Source organism: Euleptes europaea, chromosome 6, assembly GCF_029931775.1.
Source record: "Euleptes europaea isolate rEulEur1 chromosome 6, rEulEur1.hap1, whole genome shotgun sequence".
NCBI lineage: Eukaryota > Metazoa > Chordata > Lepidosauria > Squamata > Sphaerodactylidae > Euleptes > Euleptes europaea.
In genome coordinates this window covers 41,664,339-41,684,628 of record NC_079317.1, presented here as the reverse complement: position 1 = coordinate 41,684,628, position 20,290 = coordinate 41,664,339, and the positions used below count along the sequence as shown (strand labels likewise).

The window sequence follows — 20,290 nt, the reverse complement described above, 5'->3', positions numbered from 1 at the left end:
CAGGAAGCAATTTTGGAAATTGCTGCTGATGGCAGGAGAAAGCTGGGACGATCTGCAATGGTCAGCGCCTTCTGCTGACAGATCGCTGGATCTAACCCATTTTGGAGATAATCACTTGGACTACCAACATATTAAAAATTGTAGCCCATAAACCACAAGATGCTAGAGGTCTTCATAAACATATTAATTAAAATTTAGATCCTGATCCTTATTTTGAGGCGCTGAATAGTGTGCAGTCTGAATGGTCCCTTCTCAAGCTTAGATGTTTTGTTTTGTTTATTCGTTTATTTAACCATTCTACTTCATTTTTCTGCCCAATGGGGACTCAAAGCAGCTTACCAAAAAAAAAAAAAAAAACCCCAACCCAAATACAATTTAATTAAACAAAGTGCAGTTTAAACAAAGAAACAGAGTACAGATTTTTCTTTCTTTAAGGAATGTTTTAATGAAAGTCCTTTGGGAACATATTCCAGAGGAAATTCACGAAAGCAAAAGAAAAACAATGAAACTCTTAATACAGCCTAATGAAGACTATATATGCATCACAAGGGATGGAATATTGACAGAAGCTACAATTCTGTTAAAAGAAATGATGGGGGAGGATGAATTACCTTGGTCAAGACCCTGAGAGATTAGAGAAGCCTGGAGGGGGCATTTTGGAGGTTGTGGGATTTCCAAATGTGCTAATGTATAAGTAATATCTGAAAAGCTTAGTTAAATAATTGTAAGCCTACCTTTGTCAGTCAGTTGTTCACTTATATAATCTGCCTAACTGGTCTGTGCTCTTAAAGTGAACTGCATTAATTAACCACCAGTCCATTCAACAGAACAAATAACTTCAAATTATAAAATTATGCATGGTATAGAGAGAGTGGACAGGGAGAAGCTTTTCTCCCTATCTCATGATACTAGCTTTTCTCCCTCTCTCATAATACTAGAATGTGGGGTCATCTGCTGAAGCTGCAGGGTGAGAGATTTAAAACAGATAAAAGGAAGTATTTCTTCACACAACGCATAGTTAAATTGTGGAACTCCCTGCCCCAGAATGTGGTGATGGCTGCCAACTTGGAAGGCTTTAAGAGGGGAGTGGACATGTTCATGGAGGAGAGGGCTATTCATGGCTACTAGTAAAAATGGATACTAGTCAAGATGCATACCTATTATCTCCAGGATCAGATGAGCGTGCCTATTATTAGGTGCTTTGGAACACAGGCAGGATAATGTTGCTGCCGTCGTCTTGTTAGCGGACTTCCTAGAGGCACCTGGATGGCCACTGTGTGAACAGATTGCTGGACTTGATGGATCCTTGTCTGATCCAGCATTGCCTTTCTTATGTTCTTATATTAAATGCAACATCTTTTGATAGTAAGGTAACAAGATGGATTTATTTTTCATTATGGTAACAGGAGCAAGTAGTAGAGTACTTGAAGCAGCTGCACGGCCAGTTTCAACAGCACGCCCATCTACAGGTAAGATATTTCACTCAAAAGATGATCTTTTCAATCAAGAGTTTTCAAGTAAGAAACTACTCTGCTTTTATTTTATTATTATATAGTATGCATCCTATATGGTAGCACTTATATAGAAGAGCATGCAACCATATCAGTTGACATAAAATGACTTTACCTCCTGTACGTCCTTCTCTCACCCCCCTCTTACCCTCTTTTTGCTACCTAGGATATACTTTTCTAAGGTCACTCCAAGTTTTAAAAGTTTCACATGATGTGGCACAATAGAACTGCCATTCAGAAGTGACAGAATCAGACACTTCACAAAAAAATCAGTGTAGAAGCAATACATATCCTAGCATGAGCCCATTGGTAAACTTTGCTTTGCTTTCATTTTGATCAAACCTGCATGTTTTGCCCCTGCACAAAAATGTCAACTCCAGTGGGTGCTATTGAGATTGGGGAGGAGGGGGAAGCATCAGTCAAATACCTCCTTGTCCAATGTCAATTCTCTTACCATTTCTCACACACACAATGCTTTGAACTCAGAACAAACTGCACTACATAAAATTTGGCTTTGAAAGTGGAGCTATAAATAGGATTGCCGCTGAGGTCTGGATAAGAGGACTCCTGAACCTTTAAGAACTGCATAGAAGGAAACAGTGCAGTTTCTGCCACTACTATACCATGTGTTGGAGAAAGCTGAACCTGGCAAAATTCTGACTTCTGGACAATTCTTAGCATTTTCACAAACATTGGGAGGGGGTACTTTATCTGTAAATCACAAGAAAAATGTGTGTGAGTGTGTGAGAGAGTGAGCGTTATCCTCCTCCTATAGGCATGAAAGCCTTTTTTTTTCTTTTGCGAGTGCAAGATTACTGATGGAACAATGAAATGGAAATGTCCGTGCGAGTGTTTTTATGTTCTTATGACCCCTGCATTGAGATAGCCAGAAACAAATTGGTTGGGGATGTCTGTTTGTCTGGTCCCTTCTATGCTTTGGCTGTAAAATGGCCACTCGGTTCAGTTAAAATGAAAGAATCCCACTGTGGGCTGGTGACATATTTAAAAAAAAAAACACTACAGCCAATTACAAAGCAGTATTTTCAGGGGGAGGGACTCAGAAGCTCCGCATTTTTGCTGGGGATACATAATTGATCACAAGGTACTCCTGGAATTTCTTTGGGGGGGAAGCCCCCGTACATAGTGTTTTGAGAATTCGACTGCAAATACTATGCCGTTAGAGAGCAGCAGATCCAGTGGAAACAAACCATACGTAATAGTGAAAGCCCACCTATGACAGGACTCAGGAGCTGGCTGCGAGGCCAACAGAAGTGTGTTACCATGTGGTATGTGAATGAGCCCAGTTCCTGCAGAATCACACTTAAACAGCCAAGTGGATAAAAGAAATCTCTGTTGTTGCTCACTCCAGTTCTGGCAGAAGCTATTGACTTAGGTTTTAATACCTGGCTAGAGAGAAACATTCAGATCTGGACTCAGACTATCATTCTCTATTTTAGGAATCTGTGATAAAAAGACAGAGTCCAGATCAAGTTTGGGATAAAAACAGATTTTCATATAGTAGAAAAACAGAGATCTATTGAGAGGAATATAGAAATATACTTAAGCAATCAGAGTAATATCAGGCATGCATACAGTAGTAAATACTAGACTCCTACAAAAATGTAAATATTCCAAGTGCCCTCACACACTGGGCCATGTGTTAACTTAAGTGGGGGAGTTGGGGATTAGAAGCTGCAGGTCATGAGCCCTGTGTGAGTAGCAAAAAAGAGTCTGATCACAAACCCAAGAAGGAGAGGATATGAGGCAGATTCCAACAATATGGAGGCTTAATGGCCATAGCAACAGATGGTCAACTTAGGGGGGTAGCAATGTCCCACATGCCTGTTACCAGATTCTGAAATGTAAAATCTCCTTCTCTACCTCCCCTTACAGTTGCATTTGCACGGGAGCTGGTGCAGCAAAATCCTCCCTGCCTCTTCATTCCCTAGCCAAACATTCCTCATAGGGCTTCCCAAACCTTTGCAAGACTCCTTTCTCTGGCAAGAATTTGGTCACTATTTTTGGCTGACCTGTGGCCAAACTCTCACAAGAGAAAGGTCAGGGATCATTCACACACACAAGCTGTGCAGATCTCCCCCACCCTTCTGTCAGTACCAACAGTATATATTTAATTTCTCACCTCCATTCAATTACTGATTGTAAGGGTATGTACAGTTATTTCTTTATTTGCTTCCTTTATGCTGCTCATTTCTTGTAGAGACTCAAGGCAGACTACAAAATTTTTAATACAATAAATACAATACTAAAAACCAGCAAAAACTAATAATAAACACAATTAAACTATCTAGAAAAAAATCAAGCATTAAAAATATAATGTATAAGCCTATGTAGTATAGAGATTGAACTAGGAAAACTTGGTTCACATCCCTATTATGTCATAAAGCTCACTAAGGGCCAGTCACTTATCTTTTATTCAGCTTCATTTGGTTGTGAGGATAGAATAGGGAAAGCCCCATGTGTGCCACTGAGATCCTTGGGAAAGAGGCAGGATACAAATTTAATTCAGCATTTAATGCCTTCTGCATTTAGCTTTTATTTCATGCCACAGTATTGTTCAAGTTACTTCCATGTAAATAATTCATGATGTTTCCTCCTTTTTTTAGGAAAACGGCATAAGAAGCCTGTTTTGAAAAAGTCTGGGAACCAAGGTAGGAAACTGTACAGCCATGCCAAGCAAAACAAATCCCCAATGTTAATTTACCCTTAAGTTAATCTAACTATCTTGGGTATTCACAGACTGTAAAGCGGATATTGCTTTTCTGATTGATGGAAGCTACAATATTGGGCAGCGTAGATTTAATTTGCAGAAGAACTTTGTTGGGAAACTAGCGGTGATGCTGGGAGTTGGATCTGAAGGACCACATGTGGGAGTTGTACAAGCCAGGTACCAGAAATACGTCCTCTTTGGCACATCACTCCTTCTTGGGTGCTAGAGCTTATACTGTTGTGCTTAGGGTGTGATGCAAGTAATACAGATATGATGATTGTGGTCGACATATTCAAAGAGCTCTTAAATGCTATTCTAGTTGAAATCACATTCAATGCCTAACAATGCCCTACTCATTGAAGAATGAATGAAACCCAGGCAGTACATGAGAAAAAACTGCAAATAAAGAGTAAGAATGTAAAAATTGCTATTGTCACTTTAGTGCAACTTCCTGTCTCTATAAAGTGCACAGAGTGTGGGATAATTATCCACTAACTATCCAGAGATAGCCAGAGGCATGATTATCTCAGAATATGGCTATAGTGCTCTTGGTTTGTGAACACTATCAGATTTTTTGTGTCTAGATTTATTTTAGTGCTGGCAAGGGAGGAAAGGAAGGGGCAGGATTACAGAGGGATGATGTGCAGATTGAGCGTAAAATTAGCTGTAGCAGACAAGGACAGAAGACAATACTCATTTGAGAAAACAGGTAGCTGTGCTCATCACTGAAGCCCTGCATCCGCACCCCTGCATATTCTGCCAGATCTTCTTTTGTTTTCGGATCTCTTCCGGACATTGGTCACACATTTTCCAAGTTCTTCTGCACAGCTGGAAGAACTACAGCTTGTTATTTTTGTTGTTGCTGCTGGTTAAACAGCAACTGAAGTTTTCACAATTCCAGATTCCGCACGCGCGCACACACACACACACACATACACAATATTATGCTTGCTTGTATGGCAAACAGTAGAGTTGCAGAGTAGACAAACATTGGACTAAATAGGCAGAAATAATTCTATATTTCACTTTAGCAAGGAGTTGCCAGGCTGTAGTATGGAACAAACATAGGCCATTCACCAGCACATGCTCCAATAGATGGCTGTTCCAAAGCTGTGATTGTCCTGCATTTAAGGGGACACTTTAGAAAGTGTATTCATTTTGATACATCAGTTAAAAAGAAATCTATCATCTGTGATTAGTATAATGGTTTGGAATAGAATGCAGCATTGCAGATCAACTCTGCTAGCTTTGAACACTTACTTCAGTTTATTGGGGATCTTCATTAACATGCCTACATCTGGTCTTGCGTGATGGCAAATTTCCAATGCTGTAACTACTCTGGCATTCATTTCTGGGGTAAAGGAAGAGAAAGGGGGCTATAAAACTTTTTTTTCTTCTCAAAGTTGAAACATCTGTGAGAATCAAAGTGGAGGTTTTCATTCTCTTTCCTCAAAAATGTTTTACTAAGTAATGAACTCTGCAATGTTCACTACCTGTCAACAAAACAATGATGGTTACTGTATGAATGATGTGTGAAAATGAGCACTTAAAAATACATGAACACAAGTGTCCAAAACATCTGGAAGAACTTATACTGCCTGTTACTATGCTGATAATGAGTTGCCACATAAAAAGTTTCAACCAGAAAAGAATGATCCCAAATAAACTTGTTGACCACATTTGCAGCACAAACTTTTCATCCAAGGGAATTAGTGTCTTCTGTTTTCCAAAAATGAGTAATTGTTCTGAAAACTTTTGCAGAGCCAAAACAAGTGTTTGGATTGAAGGATCAACCATGGTGGAAAAAAATATATTTAAGAGATTAAGGTGGGGCAGGACTTGAATTGGAAATAGCATACCTTGAGTTAGTTACCGTATTTTTCTCTCCATAGGACGCACCTGACCATAAGACACACCTAGTTTTTAGAGGAGGAAAACAAAGAATCTTGTTTTCCTCCTCTAAAAACTTGTCTTATGGAGTGAATGCCGGCTGGGTTCGTGCTCGTTGGGACAGCGCGAGCCGGCGTTCCCCGCCCCGACGGCCAGCTGGGAGGCGGGCGGGGCCGCACAGCCACGCATGCATGTCGGGACGGTGCGAGCCGGCGTTGCCCACCCCGAAGGCCAGCTGGGAGGCGGGCAGGGCCGCACAGAGCTGCGCGTGCGCGTCGGGACGGCGCAAGCAGCCATCTGGGAGGTGGGCCGCACAGAGCCGGCTGGGCGCGTGCGCGTCAGGACGGTGCGAGCTGGCTCTATGCTCCCCGCCCGCCTCCCAGCTGGCCGTCGGGGCAGGGAACGTGACTCGCGCTGTCCCGACGTGCATGCGCCCAGCTGGCATTCACTCCATAAGACACACAGACATTTCCCCTCACTTTTGAGGGAAAAAGTGCGTCTTATGGAGCGAAGAAAACAGTAAATTGCCTTTCTGACTTAGGACCAAAGGATATAGTTATGTTGCTTGTGGTAGAAGGTGTATGAACAAAGTTTATTGAAATGTATGAATGATGAGAGTTAACCATTTTGAACAGCAATTGTGAAAACATCCATATAAACACATAGGGTTGGTTCCAAAGGGTTAGGTCTGTTTTGTCCACACAATGGCATGTCCATTGGCGCAGGTGGGGAGGGTGATTTTTGCCGATTCATTCTCCCAATGTGGATTCCCTACTGTGTCTCCCACTCTGTTTCTGAGAGTGACACACACCCCAGCAGAATTTCACAAGCTGCACTTCAAAAACCTTTCCATGAATAAACAGATAGTACGATGCTCTGTTGAATATTTTATTTTTATTCTTAAATTGATCTGGAAAATGATGTTCTCATAGCCCTCGGAGAAGGGTTCACATCTGAAATACCTGGGGTTCAAAGTCTGAGAAAATATTATATGCAAAGAGCCCTGCCTTAAAAAAAAAACAAAAAAACATGAGGAGGGGAGAGAATTTAGAATGAAGAGGAGAGGGCAGCTTAACCCTTTCCTTGCCTGCTAGTCCTCCATTCCTAATCACTTGAACATTTCCAGTACAGTACCAGACATGTGTTTTTAAGTGCAGAAGTGCATTTTGAACCAGTAAGAGTAAAGATATGGTTTGGGGAGATAATCTGGCATTTATCAACATGCAGGGAAAATATGATCCCTGAGCCCTTTCCCAACACCCTTTGTGCCCCATATATCTTCAAGAAAGATGTTTTCCCTTTTTTTGTTTAAAATATATATTTTAGAATTCTGTTAGGAACATTTATATGTTGTTATTCTGCCTCACCATTTCAATAAACTATTTCTGGATGCCTGTTGAGATCTCTTCCCTTATCCCCCCACACACACATTTTGATACTTCCATTCACTGTTTGTTTCTTTCTTTTTGCTTTTTATTTCCATTTTTTCTTGGACCATAGAAACTCTCAGTTTATGGCGGGGGGGGGGGAATCAAGCATCACAAACTAGGGTTGCCAACCCCCAGGTGCTGGCTGGAGATCTCCTGCTATTACAACTGTTCACCAGGTGACAGAGATCAGTTTCCCGGAGAAAATGACCACTTTGGCAATTGGACTTTATGGCATTGAAGTCCCTCCCCTTTCCAAACTCCGCCCTACTCAGGCTCCACCCCCAAAATCTCCCAACCCGGAGCTGGCAATCTTATCACAAACCAGAATAATAGTTTTACACACTACTGTTCACACCACTTTGTGAGGGTTTGCTTGCAAAATGGTTGTTTCTTTTGATAGCTACAAGTTCAATAAACCATTTCTCAGATTTCATAAGCTTCCTTGAGCAGGACACTGGCATAAAAATCCCGTTTATAAATGAAACTTATTTATTATTTATTGAAACATTTGCACTCTGTCTTTACTCGATTCAAAATGGCTTACAGATAATAATTAAAATGTTACAGATTAAAACCAAATAAAACAACCTCTACCCAAAGACTTCCCAAAGACGCCTGCTATTCATTGCCCCATGAAAAGCCCTGGCAAATGAACAAGTCTTTTAACATCCTCTGAAGATCTCCAATGCTGGGGTTTCTCTCACCTCTCCAGGGAGCCTGTCCTCAGAGCGGGAGCCACAATGGAAAAGGCCTAGGCTCCGGGTTGACGTCAGAGTTCTTTCATAGATTGACAGAAAAATAAACGGGAGTAAAGCATACACCAACTCTCAATGAAGCAAGAAGCTTTAGGATGGGAATTAAATATCAAAGAGGTTCAGCATTTTGACCTGGGGTTTATTGACTACAGAACTCCCAGTTGCTTAAAACCAAAATTTGATTCATCACTCTGTCTATTGACATTGTGGGCTGCCGTTAAGGTGACATAAGTCCTAACAGCCCCCTGTGCCTCTGATACCCAAGGATCAACACAGATTGGACAGCAAAACTTCTAACCCTAAGGCTCACACAGAATTTATTCTACCGACACAGATCATGAACGCAGACAATGCGACAAGTGGGAGTAGTAGGAAAACAAAGCAGCTGTTAGGTATAGTTGTGAGTCACCCGGGGAAGATCACAGGCAGAAAATGCTGAAGGGGAATGGAAGGATTTTTTCCTCTACAGACCGTGGACAGAGAAGTTAAAAGATTAACACTGTAAATATAATGTTTGGTCTCCTAAATCTGGCAGAATCAAATAAGGGGTTGGACAGTATTTCCCAGGGAAATTGTTTGGTACTTGCATAAGGTTTCACCTAGGACAATGAGAGCCAATGTACAACACAACACTGTTTGCTAATTTGTTGCAAGACTCCTAAAAACCAAAGAACTTAAATTCATTCCAGGTATGTTTTAAAACTTAACACAGTTTTATAAAGTACAAAACTGGAATATTCAAGCCCTGTTCTCATGGGCATCATCGAGGATTCTGAGAAGGCTCAACAGTGTAAGTGTTTGCACTTTGCTCTTCTTACAAGTGTGCAACAAGCACATGCGCAGGTCATGCAATAGGCCCTTAAAGGGAATGGGCTGTTTTGTACACCCTTTTCCAACCCTCCTGCTTTGTCTGTGCAATTTACCTATGCTTAGGAAATGACTAACTTGGAAAAGGGCTGGATAGGAATAGAGAAGAACAACTGTGGGCCTCCAAGACTTGTGGGGGGAAATCCCATCTCACCCCCCCTGACTTTCTTACAAGGCCCACCGCGGCTCCCAGGCTCCCCCGCAGCTGCCACTGGGCCCGCTGCAGCTGCTGGGTTTTGCCACAGCTGCTGCCGGGCCCGGTATGGCTCCCAGGCTCTGCTGCAGCCACCAACAAACACGCTGGAGGTAGGTTCATTCTCTGTGCTTGCGCAGAGAACAAACTCTTATTTTAGAGGAAATTTAAACCCCTCAATATATATTTATTTTGAGAGTTCAGATTTTTCTGCAAATCTGGGGGGAGTGGTCCCCCAAGTTTGCAGGAAAATCTGTTTAGTGTCAGTTTGGCCTTGATCCATGGATTAAGATATCCGCAGGTGGTGGGGGGGGGGACGACACATTTCTGTATCAGAGCTATAGATTGCACACACTTCCCATCCCCCAAGGGTTCCTTCAAAGTGCTTGTTGATTAGGACCTTCCACTAGGGGGAACTATATACACAATAGAAGTGAATCATAGCTGGGTCGTTTTAAAGCATGATTTTAAGGTGGCAGGCAAGCACCTATTTCCTTAAGTATAAGCTATATTGAACTCAGTGGAATTTACCTCTGAATAAATATGCATAAAATCAGGTGCATCAGTGATTTTAGGTGTGCTGTTTTTCACTTGCTAATGTATATAGAAAGCAGAAGAAAACAGTCTAGTCAAAACATATTTAAATTAGTTTTCAGAAGATTTTAATCAATGAAATTATGTAAGTGAACTCCAAACACATTGAATATTGTCTGTTAAAGGAAAATGTGGGCCATCTTTACAATTTGTTCTGTTTCTTTCTTTTTTTTTTTACAGTGAGCATCCCAAAATTGAATTTTACCTGAAAAACTTCACTACAGCAAAAGATGCTTTATTTGCCATAAAAGAGATAGGCTTCAGAGGAGGCAATTCCAATACAGGTAATTATAAGCCCATGAAAGCAAAAGATAAGAATGTTAAGAACTACCGGTATGTAGTTTATCTTCTTTGGCATAACATGGTATTGCATTTGACCTATCTGTACATGGAAAGGCTACTGCTGCCTTCTAAGATACCTGGCATTGAAATGGTTAATGGCCCAAATTACTGTTCTAGATGGAAAAAAACTTACTCCGCAGTCGGAATACAATATATTTAACAAAGGACATTTGTACATGAAACAAGCTGGCAAACAATATATAGCTCTGTTTAACAAAGGACATTTGTATATGGAAATAAGCTGTTCAGAGCCTAACTAGATATTGTCAAAGGCTTTCACAGTCAGAGTTCATAATGAGCCTAACTAGACTTGACATTTTACACATGTACATTTACGGGAACTCATAAGCGTCATGTTCACTTGGTTAGACCTAGACCCACTACTGCTGCTAAACATACACACACCATTTAGGAAATGATAAAGGGAAGCGCCAGCCCTGTTGCCTGCTTTCCCCTCCTCAGTTGTCAGACAGCAGCCCGCAGGCCCTGTTGATTTCCCACCATCTGATTCTCCTGTCAGTCCCTGATGACTGGGAAGGGAAGGCTTGGAGTTGCACTGCTGCCCCTTCCTCAACTCCAGAGCACTCTTTAATCTTGCCCTCTTGGCTCACAGATGGGTTCGTGAGTTGTGGGATGGGACTGGGAGAATAAGCGGGGGCTGCGTTGTCCATCCCTCCTACCTCCCATGACTGATTTTGCTCTGCTCTTAAGGCTGCATGTGGGTAAAGGGGGCAATCTTGCTTCAGCCATTCTTCACATTATAAATCAAAGAGGCTGCTGCGTACCACAGCCCTTTTGGAAGGCAGCTCCACTGCTGGGAAGAAGGAACAACCGTGTTAAGAGAGCTTAGGTGATTTCTCCTGTCATCCCGCTCATCCTCTTCAAGAGCAATAGCAGCTCTAACCAGGCAGACCCGACCTGTGAGTGTACTTACGTAAAATGTAACATCTGGTTAGACCCCTCAAATTGTCCTTCTGAAGTGTATATAATTATTTAAAACATTTATTAGCCACCTTTCTACCTTGCGGAACTCAAGGCGGCTTACACTGTAAACAAAACAACAATTATAAAAAAACACACATAGACCACAACAATTTTAAATCTCAGGACTGTCAATAAATAAAAACTAAATTAATCAAAATCAAGAAGTTGCCTTGTAATTCAAATAATGCATTGTATAGAACCATTCATCCGGGTGTAGATACCAATAGATGAGTGATCCAAGAAAAAAAATTATAATTTTGGATCCAGGATTTGAGGACACCTTTATCATTCTTGTTTTTTGGGTAGGGTAGTACCAGTTCAGGATTCAAATTCATGCTTCCCTTCACTTCCCCCCCCCCCAAGGTCATGGAATTCCCAGGCCTCTATTTTCATTGGGGGGAAATCCAGGGGTCTCTAACAGTTGTTTTTAAAGATAATGGCACCAAATTTGCAAGAGTCCATGCCTCCCTCTAATCTAAAGACACCTTCCTCTAATCTAAAGACACCTTCCTCTAATCTAAAGACCCCCCCTAAGTTTCAATGGATAAATAGGTTCAGTGGTATAGACTTTTGAAACATCTGCCTCCCCAACACTTTTCTCCATTCTTTCCTATGGGGGAAATGGAGCGCAGCCAAGCAGGAGGGCACTGGCTGCCACCATTAAATTCCTGGCCCCATCCAGTTTATGTACTCTGACAGCAACTGAATTATACATATATTTTACCTTTCTCCTGTAAGTCTCCATTTGCCACTCTTCCTTGTGCTCTGTTGTCTCCTTTCATAAAATAAGGAAGGCTTCCTGTGCAGAAAAATGCCCTACCCCATCACTGCAAACTTTGAAAACAGTTTAAAATGTAAAAAAGAGACTGTGTGTTTGTGATTGCATATGATGGATCAATCATCCAATTGCTATGATATGCATGTCTTCATACTTAATTACTACTGCTATTTAATGAAGTGGGTGGAGTCTCTTTTGCCTCTGAAAATGTAATCTGGCTCAGAAGAGCAGCTGCAGGCCTTAAAAAATTCCTTATCTGGGGTTTGTCTCTGATGATGACTGGCTGGGAGCACTTTCCTGATCCTTTGCAGGGGTCAAGTTGGAAGGGAGAAATGTCATTGCCTAGGTAATTAGGAGAATAAAAGAAAAACAAGATGCCTGCTGCTTATGGTAAGTACCCAAACACGAAAAACATGTGTGTTTCTAATGCCTACGAATCCCAGATTTGTTTACTGTTTCAGAAATCATAGTGATGACCCAAAACAGTGATTTTTGTGTATGTTTTTGGTTTGGGAATTTTGGTATGCATCCCTTTAGATAGGATGGTGATTTTCCAGAATGGTTACAAAAATCTGGGATTCTTCAACATTACACTACACACACACACCAAAAAATCTGTGTAGGTTTTCATGTTCATGTTCAGTTTACCAGCAGCTGCCGCAGGTGTCTTGTTTTTCTTTATTTCTCCAAATTTCCCAGGCAGCAACCTGGGGTGCAGGGCTGGGCAGAACTGCAGTTCTAGCTTGCTCCTTCTCCTTCCTTCCTTCCTTTTGGGAGGGGGGAGTCCTTTTTCCTTGCAGCTAGAATGGCTAGGGGCACAATGGTCAGGGACCCATAGAATTGGACCCTTTGGTCCACTTTGCTTGAAACTTGGGGGGAGTCTTTAGTGGACAGCCAGCATTAGCTCCTCTGCAGTTTTTGGGGTCATCTGGTAGAAAAGCAGTCACTCCAGCCCCCTTGAAAAAAGTTCTTCATAGGGAATAATGGCAGAGCTGCCATTCTGGCTCACTCCTTCTCCTTCCCTCCCTACTTTGTGGAGGCAAAGCCCTTTTCCAGAATTTTTTCCTGCTAGTAAGGATGGCTGGGGGTACCTTGTCCAATTCACTTGAAACTTGGAAAAAGAGGATTTGGTTTTTATGCCCTGCTTTTCTCTACTGTAAGGAGCTTCAAAGAAGCTTACAATTGCCTTCCCTCCCACCCCCAACAGGCACCTTGTGAGGTAGGTGGGGCTGAGAAAGTTCTGAGAGAACTGTGACTAGCCCAAAGTCACCCAGCAGGCTTCATGGGGAGAGTGGGGAATCAAACCTGGTTCTCCAGATTAGACTCCACCACTCTTAACCTCTACACTACGCTGGCTCTCACCATGCCGAAAGTTCATTAGATTACAAGAAGGACTATGATCTGCAAAGCTGGGACCATAATCTTTAAAAACAGATGGCCTCAGTCCCTCAAATTTGTTTCCCATTGAAAATAATGGTCCCAAAAATCTGGAAGCCCCCCTCCCCAAAATGACATGGATTTGTAACTGAAACGTGTAATGTCCTACCTGACAACCAGCAATTATGGCAAAGGTCCCCCCCCCCAAAAAAAATCCTGGATCCAAAATTGTAACAAAATTTTTCTTGGTGTACACCACTACGCCTTGGTAGAGACAGAGAAAATTGTGTTTATAACAGTAATGAAAGCTAATAATGATAAAAATCTACATTTCCCCCCATTAGGAAAAGCCTTGAAGCATGCAGCACAAAGATTCTTCTCTGCAGAAAATGGAGTACGCAAAGGGATTCCTAAAATCATTGTAGTTTTCATAGACGGTTGGCCATCAGATGATATTGAAGAAGCTGGCATAGTGGCCAGAGAATTTGGTATTAATGTATTCATTGTGTCCGTTGCAAAACCTGCACCTGAAGAACTTGGGATGGTTCAAGATGTTGCCTTTGTTGACAAGGTGAGGAGGGAATTTCCTCAGTGTTTCCATTCTGTCCCTAACAACATAAGCAGCAAACATGTACATGGCCTTGGTTTGTACCCATGAAGCTGCTTATACTGAATAAGACCCTTGGTCTACTCAGATTTGCAGTTGCTCTCCAGGGTCTCAGGCCAAGATCTTTCATGTCACATCAACCACTGCTAGATCTGCCAATTGCATATGCCAGGGATTGAAACTGGGACTTTGTGCATGCCAAGCAGATAGTATGCTGCCAAAGCCCCATCCACGTGAGGCACCTCCACTAGGCAAGCCCAGTTTTTTGTCTGAAAAATCAAAGGTAGCCTGAAGAGATTGCCCGTAGGCAGTGTCAACTAAAGGCTCTGAGAGCTGAGAAGTTTAAGAAAAGGAACAGTATGAGATAGTGCAGGCATGCCAAGGGAGTTGGGTCCCATCACTAATTTTGATAGAGTAAATGTCCAACTCAAGCCTATGACAAATTCTATATAGCAATTACAGTAGTTATGATTGGGTGAGATACCTGGGGAAAGTAGCACATTTCCCAGAGTTCATTACCAATCTTCTCTCCAGTCCCACACTGGGACTGCGTATGTGCAGGCCAGCTGTTCAGAAGATTTTTTTAGCTTAAATTTTCTGCCTAGAGACAGACCAGAGGAGCCCCTCCCTTCTGGAGCATTATAGCAGCTGTTTTCCCACTCAAAAAGCCACATGCTCCAGGGGGAGGTGCTCCCCTTCCCTCAGTTCATTCTCCACTACCACTCTGTGAAGATGGCTCTTCTTGGCTTTCTGTGAGTATTTTGCTTCACACAAGATCTTTCTTCTATAATTTTTGCCTTCAATGATATCTCAGAAGGCCTTATTTTTTAAAAAAAGTTCCTCTTGTGGGACAAAAATGACTCACAATGACGAGCACACATTATGTTTTAATCTGTCTGGGCTTGGACACTGTGGTGGTCTGCAGCTTTGCCAACTGTTTACCCCTAAGGCACGCAGCAACTGTGCTTCCCGCAGCAACTGTGTTTCTCAAGGTGGCTGTATGGGAGAGGGTCTTCTCAAGTCCCAATTAACCAGCAGTTAACTCATCTGCCTCAGCAAAACATAACCATCGTTCAGCCATGAGATCAGTTCCTCAGTCAAAGTGACTTTCCACCCATCATCAATAATCATGGTTCCATCAGTTCCGAGGTTGGAACCAACCTGAGACAATCAAGGTCACATGAAGTAGTACCTACCATATTCCTCCAAACCTCTAAGAAACAGAAGACCAAAACTAAGCATAAGGAATGGCACCAATCGGTTTCAAAGGAACTGCTGAGGTTGTTGGAACTGCCCATACAGTTAGAACCAGAGGACCTCCCTCCTCATATACCATCACTGCGCTCTTGATCACCCGTTCCATCTCCTTTAAAAGGCCAACACCAATACGAGAAGGGAGAGAGCAGTGCTACAATCACTCTTCCAATGAGAGGTTCATACCACCTCCTGGTAAATTAGCTTGCTAATCTCCCAATGTGGGACTGCACAGAATAACAACAATGAAAACTGTGTTGCACTTACCTGTAACTGTTGTTCATTGAGTTGCCTTCTGTGCAGGCACACATTCCCCCTCCCTGACCCCGCTGTGAGCTCTCATTTCATCCTTCCTTGATCGAGACTCATGGCCGCAGCTCAGGAGAACTGAGGGAAGGGGAGCACATGGCTGTCTGAACAGGAAAAGGGCCACTAGGATGCTCCAGAGGGGAAGGGCTCTGATGCTCTGTCTCTAGGCAGAAAATTTAAGCTGTTTTTTCTGAGTGTCTGGCCTGCACATGCACAGTCCTAATGTGTACCTGCAGAGAAGACAACTCGATGAACAACTGTCACAGGTAACTTCAACAGATTTCTAAATACTGTGCTTTGGATGCTGTGAAAATGAACAATTTCTAACATGTCAAGGGAAGACATAAGCACCATGCTTAACAAAGTGCGTACACGCATACACAAACCTCTGATTTTGGCTGCTCCCATATGAAGATTTCCCCCCTTGAAGCCTTTAGAAGGCCATTTTCCCTTTCCCAGACAATCCATGCTGGACTGAGACAGTGAAAGGAAAGGGGGGGGGTTCGGGCTGTGGGCAGCCTGGCATTGTACAGCACTTTTGCAGGTGCAATGCAAAGGAAAGGGGGAGGAGGAGGTGACAGAAGTGCCAGGCAAAGCAAAAAGAGCCGTGTGCAGATCCTGTTATTGCCCGTTACCTCCCCACTTGTTGCTGCAACATTGGGGGCATTTGCCCCCCCCCCATATAGACGCAACCTTAGAAAATCAGAGGTCCCAAAATCCATAGCTGTTTTGTTTTGTTTTATAAACAGGCTGTCTGTCGAAACAATGGCTTCTTCTCCTACAACATACCCTCCTGGTTTGGTACTACAAAATATGTGAAACCTCTCATTCAAAAACTATGCGCTCATGAACAAATGCTCTGCAGCAAGACTTGCTACAACTCAGTCAACATAGCTTTCCTGATTGACGGTTCCAGCAGTGTTGGAGACAGTAACTTCCGTCTTATGCTTGAATTTATTAGTAACATCGCCAAAGCATTTGAGATCACAGATATCGGTTCCAAAATAGCAGTGGTACAGTTCACTTACGACCAACGCATTGAGTTCAGCTTTACAGACTACATCACAAAAGAGAGGGTTATTGCTGCTGTTCGAGGAGTTCGTTACATGAGTGGTGGAACTGCTACTGGAGAAGCCATCACACACACAACCAGAAATGTTTTTGGACCAGTGAGAAATGGACCGAACAAGGACTTCCTGGTGGTTTTGACTGATGGCCAGTCTTACGATGATGTCAGAGGGCCAGCTGTTGCAGCTCAAAAAGCAGGTAAATGAATCTGGAACAAATTAAAAATTAATTAATGCTTTTTCATCTGTGTTCACAGAACTGCAGTCATACACCTAGGTATGAAACCTACCAAGCCAGATTTAAATAAGTTTGATTGATGTGGCTTCCCCCAAGCCTAGCAATTGTAATTTGGTATTCGTATGTTAAGAAGTTTGAGATAACTACAGTTCCCAAGCTTCCTTGGGGTAAGAGAAGTAACATTCTGGAAAATTCTGTTTCAGAATGCTTGTAGTCTGAGTGGGCGTGAATGCAAGAGGAAATTTCTTCCTAGTTGCTATATACACTATTGTAGAATCATCTTGAAGGTCACAAACATTTCTTTGTGTTCTGGGTCAGTGTGCCTCATTACTTATTTGGACACTGCAGTCATTAAGATTAATTCAGGACCCAAAAATTTTTTTTTTATTCCTGGTGCTGTAACATCATTCCACTGGTAGCAGAAGTCTGACAGGTTCTTTGAGAGACCCCATGAAAATACAAACCTAGAAAGCCTTGTGGCACCATAAATAAACTAACAGTTTAATAAGGCATAGAAAAGTATTTTAAGTTAGGCCTTTTATGCAGGGATGTTTCCTCTCGGTCACCTTTACCATCTGCTTTGGGGCTTCCTTTTGATTATGCATATCTTTGTCAGAAAAGGCATGCATAATCAAAAGGAAGCCCCAAAGCAATCAGCGAGGGTGACCGCGAGAAAACGTCTCTGCATAAAAAGCCTATGTCTTCCAGGAGCCACAATATTGTAGTGCACTAACACAGCTACTTCTGTGGAATTTGAAACTTAAGAGTTTTCATATTTGTTTAAACTTCAAACACATTTTTAAACAATACCCCTTGATCAATTTTTCGCAGGTATAACTGTATTCTCCATCGGCATTGCTTGGGCCCCACTGGATGATCTAAGGGATATGGCATCTGAACCAAAGGAAACACACACCTTCTTCTCCAGAGAGTTTACAGGATTGGAGCAGATCGTTCCGGATGTTATTCGAGCCATATGCAAAGATTTCTTGGACTCCAATCAGTGAATGGGAGGCTCCTGAAGATCATTTTAAATTACATAAGGAAAACCAAGTTCTCTTTATGGTACAAATGTTATATTGTTCTAGCACACAAAGTTGCAAAGTTTGGGGTTTGCCTACAAAGGGCTACTATTCTGCCTTCTTCTAACAAAACTTCTACTGGAATCCCTGGAAGTTTTGCTTAGATAAGTAATGCAGAACTTGTCCCAAAGCTTCCCTCATATATGTATATTTAATATCTGTCAGTTAAAGTTTAAAGTTATAGTCAAAGTTATCCATTTTATGTATATAGAGAAAATACACAGCTGCTCCTGGAATTAAATGCTATTAGCTTCTTAAATCTTTCCAGTTAAAAGGAATATAATATCAGATAACATTTCCTCTACCATATAAAATTCTTTACTCTAAAATGTCAGCAGTGATTACAAGAATGCTTTGGTGAGTACGTGGGTGTCAAACATATTGTCAGCATTTGTATAGGAACTACTGTGGTGCCTTTTAGGAAGAGTTGTATGCAGCCAAGCGAGGTTATCAATTTAGTTATTAGATTGGGAGGGGAAATAGCCCTTTTTGAAGATACTTATCCTCTTCAACCAAGCAGTAAGGGGTGTGTATATGGTGGAGAATCTATGTTTTCTTTTCAAAAACAGTTTTTTTGTTTCTGTTAGTCTGCCCCCCCCCAAATCTACCCCTCTTCCTTCTACTCCTCTCCCAAACTAGTGTGCAGCATGATAGGGCTGCTATCTCTTCCCCCACTTCCAGCTTCCTTCAGCAGCTCATACATGTTTGCAGTACTGCAACTTTCTGCACTGTGGGAAATGTAGTAGTCCCAGAGTTTAGTGTGTCATTTTGGACATATTAGAAAGTCCAGGGCGCCAGGTGAGGCAAGAAGCGATAAAATCCTCTGCCTACCAGTCCACATCAGCCCAGCTGGGCAGCAATAACCACAACATTCTATGCAGTAAGTGGGAAAGGGCATGAGCAAAGCCTCAATATTATCTCACCCTCCTCCCCTTCTTCTAACCTCTGAATACACTAGACAGCCAGAGATGAGAATAGCAATGATGGCTTTTTATTTAGCTGTTTGATTCATTAATATTCAAAAGCAAACTCCTACCAAAGAATCCACCAGCCTGCTAAATTTGGATTTCAAAAAAATGGCTTGGTCATGTTGATCTCTACATGATTGGTGCTGTTTGAAGAACTACTTGATTTGAGGGGGGGATTGGTCCTGGATTAATATTATTGCCATGCATACATATTCAAACTTTTAAAAAGTATTAGGAGAAATATTTTAAAATGATATTCACTTTGGAAAGTTAAAGAATAAATATGTATAAATGCTGGGTTCTGATAATATTACATTAATTTGAAACCAAAACTATTCTTTTTAGCAAAAAAAAAAAGTCTGAACCACTTTTGACAAAGAAGGCTTTGCATAATTTTGGTTAAGGGCTGGAAAATAAGTCTGGAAGAATGAGTAACTGGCAAGTTTGTTTTTAGTAAGTTTGAATTTTCTTTTATTGCTTTATGATCTAGGTTTGTACATTGGCATGAGTGAGGAGGCAGAATTCGACCCCCTGGTGCCAGGATCTAAACCAAGATCCATTTGGCAACAGGGCTGTATGAATGAACCAGGGTGTATGCAACTTATGTGGATTGTGTGCTTTCAATTTTTGCCATAAAGGTGGAAGAGATAGGTAGAAAGACAGGGGAGAAAGGCTGTGTTTAAGCAACTCTGTTTAAAGTACTGTATCTCATAGTTCAACCAAGTTCTATTATTTATCAAATGTTTATTTGATAAATTATTAGAGAAAATTGTTTCCAATAATGGTTTTATTACAGTTCATCACAAAATGTTTAGTGTACTATTTAGTTTTTAAACAGCTGGAAGTTACATATTTTCTCAAGTCTGCTTGAATAAGAAATTTTATTTTTTCAAAGAGTCTGGTTATCAAACCTGCCATCTGATACACGGCACTGCAGAAACCACGCTGATCCATGTGTTAAAGGGTGTTACTTTTTTTAACTTCTGTTGAACTTAATTTAAATTCAGGCTTTTCAGATGAAATTAACTCTGGGTTATCGAGGCAAGTTTTTTATTTAGCCTCGCTCAATCCTCCTCCTTACAACAGTCCCTGCCTCAAATGGCTTTTGTCCATGCAGGTCCCATGATCTCGGTCATAACCTTTACTGGTGGTCAAAGGGGACCCCCCTCCTGAAAAGCTGAAAAAAACCCTGAAAAGCTGGTTGGATCCAATTCTATTAATAGAACTGAAAACCAAGACCTACCTACTATGATGAATGAGAAGCAGGGGCAAGAGATGCTGAGACAGTCTCTGTGGCTGGGAAGGAAGAAAGGTGC

General features: G+C 41.7%; 1 protein-coding gene across 1 annotated transcript in view; it reads left to right on the top strand.

The window, feature by feature from the left end:
• COCH (cochlin) overlaps positions 1 to 18,033 on the top strand; it is a 39,135-nt gene extending 21,102 nt beyond the window's left edge. The window contains exons 4-10 of the mRNA XM_056851862.1: positions 1,407 to 1,469; positions 4,136 to 4,180; positions 4,269 to 4,416; positions 10,149 to 10,252; positions 13,794 to 14,020; positions 16,369 to 16,885; positions 17,756 to 18,033. Coding sequence (XP_056707840.1) covers positions 1,407 to 1,469; positions 4,136 to 4,180; positions 4,269 to 4,416; positions 10,149 to 10,252; positions 13,794 to 14,020; positions 16,369 to 16,885; positions 17,756 to 17,931 — 1,280 coding nt within the window. The 3' untranslated portion in view covers positions 17,932 to 18,033. The remainder of the gene's footprint in view (positions 1 to 1,406; positions 1,470 to 4,135; positions 4,181 to 4,268; positions 4,417 to 10,148; positions 10,253 to 13,793; positions 14,021 to 16,368; positions 16,886 to 17,755) is intronic.
• The last annotated feature ends 2,257 nt before the right edge of the window (positions 18,034 to 20,290 follow it).